At 46.0% G+C, this 7,030-nt stretch overlaps 1 protein-coding gene across 1 annotated transcript in view; it reads right to left on the minus strand.

The window, feature by feature from the left end:
* Window positions 1-7,030, minus strand: part of TMEM52 (transmembrane protein 52) — a 68,652-nt gene that overhangs the window by 21,136 nt on the left and 40,486 nt on the right. The window contains exons 3-4 of the mRNA XM_085897835.1: window positions 4,029-4,063; window positions 3,862-3,903 (exon numbers count right to left, since the gene is read on the minus strand). Of these exons, the coding sequence (XP_085753961.1) occupies window positions 3,862-3,903; window positions 4,029-4,063 (77 nt within the window). The remainder of the gene's footprint in view (window positions 1-3,861; window positions 3,904-4,028; window positions 4,064-7,030) is intronic.

Raw genomic sequence — 7,030 nt, forward strand, 5'->3', positions numbered from 1 at the left:
TATTCTTGAGGTCTTGGTATTTGGTAAATTCTTGATTTCTTCATCGTTAGTCCAAAATTACCGGTATTAACACGTCAATTATCAATGCCTTCTTCTCTTTCTTTGCACCTATGTATGATATCTGGTCGCAATACTTATTTTCAATGTTCACGCACGATGGGATCATAAGGTCGTACGTGAGCGGTACTTCAATGTTTTCAGTGATTTATTTTGGTTCATTTTCCCACAAATTTTCTGGAATTGGAATATCAAAGTTTTTGCAGATGTGCCAGCGGATTATTTACAAACCATGTTGTGTCGTTGTGTGTACAGCTGTTCTGACACGTTTTGTGTTTTTTCTCCGTGTTCGGTCATTAAGTGTCACATATCATTCTCTTTGCTCACCCCACCTCCTTCCCTCACCTGTCTGGTTTTTTTTTCCTCTTCTCCCCCACCCTTTTCTCTCACTCTGTCCCCTCCTTGCTCCCCCTCCTCATGAAATGCAGCACTCTCCTCCCACCTCCCACCTCCTCTCTCTCTCTCTCTCTCTCTCTCTCTCTCTCTCTCTCTCTCTCTCTCTCTCTCTCTCTCTATCTCTCTCTCTCTCTCTCTCTCTCTCTCTCTCTATCTCTCTCTCTTTCTCTCTCTATCTCTCTCTCTCTCTCTCTCTCTCACACCCCTCCCTCCCACAGTGAATAGCAACGTTTGGTGAGGTGTTGCTCTCTCCCCCTCCCACCTAACTCCCCATTCTTCATCCTCTCTGTCACCTGTTCCCCCTCTCACCCTACACCTGCATCCTTTCTCCCGCCCCCCCCACCCCCACTTTATTGACCCGTCAGTGAAACGAGGAGTTACATTTGCTGGTAAATAATAAATCGATGGCTTGCTAGATTGAAAGTTCGAGCTTAAATAACACCTGTACACAAAGGTTTGGCAAGGTAGTAATGAAGTAATGAAGATAATTGCAGTAATGAAGATAATAATTGAGAGGGTAATCAGGTGGTTCTGCTGATCAGATCCTAAAAAAGTATGTACTGTATTTTCAAAAGTTGGCCTCCAAGGCCAGCCACCAACTGGGCATCCAACTTCATGCAAAGTCCTTCCTTGGCACACCTGAACTCTTATCCACCAACAAGACTTAATCCACAGATTGATGGAGTACTGCTCTCCCCTTTGGGCTGGTAACCCTGCCTCACACCTTGCTCAGCTTGACACCAGGAAACCAAGGCCTTCAAGATCACTTGACTCTCCCATGATGAAGATGAGTCTATGGGCCGATTACTTTCACATTGCAGACAGGTGGGTGGTCTCTGTCTTCTTTCTTGCCATGCACCCTCTGCTCTTTTGGTGATTCCTCCCCCCCCCCCCACCCCATACCTCCCCAACCAGATTTCTGCAGGGCACACGTGGTCCACCATCAACCCCATTCTAGTGAAATTCCCAAAATCCAGGATCGCTGCTCACCCATGCTCATTTGTTACTCTTTTTCCCACTTGTGGAACCAACTTCAACATTCTCTTCAATCTCACTCTTCCCTCCAAATTTTCAGGACAGCTGTTCACCACCATCTCAGATCATCTATGCAAAACCATGATCTTTTCTACCTCCATTGACCCCACTCTTCGTCTGACACCTCCTTCCCAATTTCCAGTTTTTCCTTTCAGAGACTTTGCTTCTGTATCCATCTTGTCCACCCCTGCATCCTCCCTTACCCCTCATTCTTAACCGCATCTCTTGTTTCTCAGTCTCCATTTATTTTGTCCCTCGGCCCTGCTGTTGGGCTCCCCCCCCCTATCTCTTTCTGCTGTTCCTTTTGTTATGTTGTGTCCTGATCCATTCTGTGTTCTAACTCTCCCACGAACCTTGACTTTGAAAGCAAAAAAAGGTGTCAATGAGAATATGTATGGGATCCAGCTGAACAAGTATTGTCAAGGCATTTGCTACAATGCCAGAGACTGAAGGTTTTAAGCCTTTAGAGCAAAAGGCAAACTAGCAGAGAATACACAGAAGCAATTTAGCAACAGGAAGCAAAGTATAATAATGTTAAATTGTTTGTTCGAAATAAATGTAAATCAATGCAATGCTCAAGGGTCAGCAACAGAAACATTATTGTTTATTATGCGATGTTAATGACTTTGGAGTTATGAATCTGAAAGGGTCTCGTAATTTTTCTGCTTGCAATCTGGAAATAGTGCAATCTGGAGTAAGGGGTGGGGGAAATGGTGGATGTGCTGGAGAATGCATATTGCTTGAGGGTATCATTACTTGTTAAATAAAAACCAAACACTGAAACAAAACAGTTTCCTTATTCTTCTCCCAAGTGAAAAATCTTATGCAGGAGGAGAAGTTAATGGGAAAGTTAACCCTTTGAACCCTGGCGGCCGTTTTACCAGCCACTATTCAAACCTCCATATACCTAAGCGGCCGGGTTATTGGTCATTATTCAAACCTCCATACACCCAAGCGGTCGGGTTATTGGTCATTATTCAAACCTCCATATACCCAAGCGGTCGGGTTATTGGTCATTATTCAAACCTCCATACACCCAAGCGGCCGGGTTATTGGTCATTATTCAAACCTCCATATACCTAAGCGGCCGGGTTATTGGTCATTATTCAAACCTCCATACACCCAAGCGGTCGGGTTATTGGTCATTATTCAAACCTCCATACACCCAAGCGGTCGGGTTATTGGTCATTATTCAAACCTCCATACACCCAAGCGGTCGGGTTATTGGTCATTATTCAAACCTCCATATACCCAAGCGGTCGGGTTATTGGTCATTATTCAAACCTCCATACACCCAAGCGGTCGGGTTATTGGTCATTATTCAAACCTCCATACACCCAAGCGGTCGGGTTATTGGTCATTATTCAAACCTCCATATACCCAAGCGGTCGGGTTATTGGTCATTATTCAAACCTCCATACACCCAAGCGGTCGGGTTATTGGTCATTATTCAAACCTCCATATACCCAAGCGGCCGTTTTACCAGCCACTATTCAAACCTCCATATACCTAAGCGGCCGGGTTATTGGTCATTATTCAAACCTCCATATACCCAAGCGGTCGGGTTATTGGTCATTATTCAAACCTCCATACACCCAAGCGGTCGGGTTATTGGTCATTATTCAAACCTCCATATACCCAAGCGGCCGTTTTACCAGCCACTATTCAAACCTCCATATACCTAAGCGGCCGGGTTATTGGTCATTATTCAAACCTCCATATACCTAAGCGGCCGGGTTATTGGTCATTATTCAAACCTCCATACACCCAAGCGGTCGGGTTATTGGTCATTATTCAAACCTCCATATACCTAAGCGGCCGGGTTATTGGTCATTATTCAAACCTCCATACACCCAAGCGGTCGGGTTATTGGTCATTATTCAAACCTCCATACACCCAAGCGGTCGGGTTATTGGTCATTATTCAAACCTCCATATACCTAAGCGGCCGTTTTACCAGCCACTATTCAAACCTCCATACACCCAAGCGGTCGGATTTTTCTCCCGGGTGGGAGAGCCGAAAGTCCAAGGAGCTCAGGGTTCAGTTCAAATGGTCAATATATATATATATATATGTCAAGAAGAAAACAGTTTGCAGTTGATTGTACAATTGTTTGGCTCAGAAAGATGTAACAAAGTATTATCTATTGCATACGATAAGGTCTTTGTCATGAGTCATCTGAAAGGCATAGCTGTGGATGGAATCGAAGTCTGTTGCCTTCTGTGGGAAGCAAGGAGAAGCTGAAGCTTTTGGTGTCAACCCTCCATCAGAACATTGGACAATTGACAGTTACCTTCACAAGTGAGCCTCGTTTTTCATTCTAAATTGTACAACTAATCATACGCAGGTGCACGCATGCAATATAATGCTTACCAAATGTACCAAAGGCTGTCTTGAGTTCCATAAAGAAAGCAACTGTCGGGAGGAGGTGGGTAAAATAAAAGGTTTCCATATTGAAAAACTTGGGAGATCCTTGGTGGAGGAGGGTGGGGGTATAGTTTGTTGTAGAAATGAAATGTCATCAAAGAGGTATTGCTTACAACTGATCGTCGCACCCCGCCATTGCTCTTGCTGGCTGCAACACAAAAAATACGACGCAGATTAAAATGGAATGGGAATATTCAGTTATCAGAATGAGATGAGATATCTGGTACAACAATGAATTGTGGTGACTGGGTACAATGTGGGGAGAAAGATGTGGGAGGGGGGAAAGGGTGGTGGGAAGAGGCGGAGACCATATCGGTATTCGATATCATCAATAACCAAACCTATTTTCCATCGTTTTCAGTTTAGAGAGAGGATTTCATGAGACAACACCAATATGGCCTACTCTGACAAAACATGCAATTGCACTTAAAATTCACACAAGCATGTGGCCAGGACAGCCCACAACTTCTCCATACCTCCATGCCATCTATTAATTGACAACAGATACTTGGTACAGGGGATGGACCACCAAAGTAACACTCAAAAGTTAATGAAATGTAGAAAGAGATCTTTCATGATTATAGTGTACACTCTGAGTCTGGTAGTTTGGTTGTTTGATTCTGACACATGAATGTACCACAGCCACATGAATCACGCACACTTAACCAGGTGGGTTTTGAAGACTATGTGCTCTTTGAAAAATGGTACAAGGAGCTACTGGCATGCAGCTTGGGCATCGTCTTCGTTGGCCGTCCACCGTAAAGGCACGACACCACCGGTTCAAGCTGATATGATCATCACCAGCACTAGCGAGTCAAGGCAAAGAGGAGGTGAGGAAAAGCAGAGGTGGGGGGGAGGGGGAATAGAAAGAGAGAGACCTCATGCTTGCCATCCTTTATTGCCTAATCTGGCCCTGCCCTCATCTCCATGCCTCTTGGGTGAAGCCAGAGTCATCCGTCGGCACGGGCAAATGTCTGGACACCACGGTTACCACTCCAGCTATTCACCATGCCACATAATCACTCACGCTGGCCAATAGCCTAGCCAACTACCAGCGCAGGTGGGAAAAGTGCCCAGGAAACCACGTGGACCATTCACACAAAATAAAGGCCTCAGACCATCTTAGACACCTTGTTGGCACTAGATCCTTATCACCCCCATCAGGACTCACTTGGTTCAGAGAAGAGGGGGTGGACACAAAATGAGACATCCATAATACATCTCAGCACCCAATTAGACCAAGCCTATCCCTCCCCATGGTGGCTGCAATCAGTCTGCTTAGCATTTGCTTTATTACAGAGGTACGTCCTGTCTCCGCGCTGCAGTCCGGTCTGGGGCCCATCTTCACGGCACCCTGCGTGCCCATACCAACCATGTTCCAAGCACCACACAGTTGAAAATTCTCCACCGCAGCGAGCCAGTTCTCTGTAAGCCGATGAAGAGGCTGAGCAATCTCCGCAAACTTTGCCACAAAGCGCCAGTAGTAAGAGCAAAGTCCCAAAAACCCACACCCCTCTTCGATCTTACGAGGTACGGGCCACTCCTCTACTGCTCTTACCTTAGCTGGGTTGGTTCTCAGTCTCTTGTGGCTGATCATGTGGCCTTGTTAGACCACTTCTTTTGCAGTCAAAGTGCCCTTACTGTCTTACTGGGGCTCAACTGCAAGCCTGCCGGTCTGAGGCACCCAAATACTTGGTCCAAAATTGGTGATGGCTTGTTAGAAAAATGTTTTAGTGTGCACCAGGATGCCATTCAGACATACCAGGCATGATTGTTATGGCATGCCACTCAGTATACGCTTTATCAGTCTCTCGAAGGTGGCGGGGGTGCAACACAAAACAAACAGTATCACAGCGAGCCGATGCAGTCCCTTACCTGTGGAAAATGCCGACCTCTCCTTCCCTGCTCGAGACATCTCCATTTGTGAATACCCACTCTTAAGGTCCAATGTGGAAAACTAATTTGAGCCCAAAATGGCAATGAGGTTATTGTCAATTCTCGGCAGTGGATATGAGTCTTTGAATGTCATGTTGCTCAGCTGTTAGTCCACACAAAAATGCATGGTCCAATCCTTTTTACTAAGAGCTCGATGACTCCTGCATTGACCATTTTTCTCACCTGCTCATGAGCTTCCTCCCTCTTGAACCAGGGGAGCCATTGGGTGGCCTGACGAACAGCGCAGGCCTCACCGGTGTTGATCTGATGTTTCACCAGGCCCGTGCATCCAATGTCCTCGGAGGACAAGGAGAAGATATCTAAATAGTGATCGATTAATTTGTGTAAGGCCTCCCACTGGGCCTCCTCTAGATTTATGCTACTGACAATCGACCATCTCACTTACGGGGTCAATTCCTATGAGAATCTAGAGATTCCCCCCTGGGATAGGTTCGACTGGATGTTTGCATCCCTCATCTTCATGACATCAATAACTGGGGTACAATCAGCTACATTCACGCACCTCCGATAGTGTGTGGTTCCACAACAGGCCATCAGTTTTTATGAGAGCACGACCCACGACAAAGCCCTCAAATGGTTGACCCACCAACAGCTCCACGAGGCCGTAAGTCTTCCGCTTAGTTGGTCGAGCCCGCCACTGCATCGGGATTATTTCCTGAGCTCTGGAGGAATGGTGAATGAGTCCAGAGCCTCCAGCCGGTGGGTCTCGTCAAAGCGAACACAGAAATTAGGTGAGTGCACAGTCTTGGGCCAGATCACGGTCTTTCCACTCCCGATACTTTGCCTGTGAGACCGCTGAGCCACCGTAGTGCTCCGCTGATAGGCAATCACATGACTGACCTGATTTGGACCGAGCAAGCCTGAGTCATGTGATGTGATCTCACCTTGTGGTACAAGGACTGCAGCCAATTACCCTTAACAGGACTTGAGAAACCACCAAATGAAGACACCAGGATACACAGAATTCATCCAAGACAAAGTATATTTCAAAGGAAATGGCACATTGGTCAGGAATTTACAAGAAGCAATCACAAATAACAATCAAGCAATAACCAATAACTCTTTTACCTACTATCAAATATGCACCCAATAAGCAATGACAAACAGGAGATCCTTAAATAGCCTATGCCTTCGGGTCCAATCGATCACACCACGGGAC

This window comes from Eptatretus burgeri, chromosome 10 (assembly GCF_056783735.1).
Source record: "Eptatretus burgeri isolate ZD-2024b chromosome 10, Ebu_testis_v1, whole genome shotgun sequence".
In the NCBI taxonomy this organism is placed as follows: Eukaryota; Metazoa; Chordata; class Myxini; order Myxiniformes; family Myxinidae; genus Eptatretus; species Eptatretus burgeri.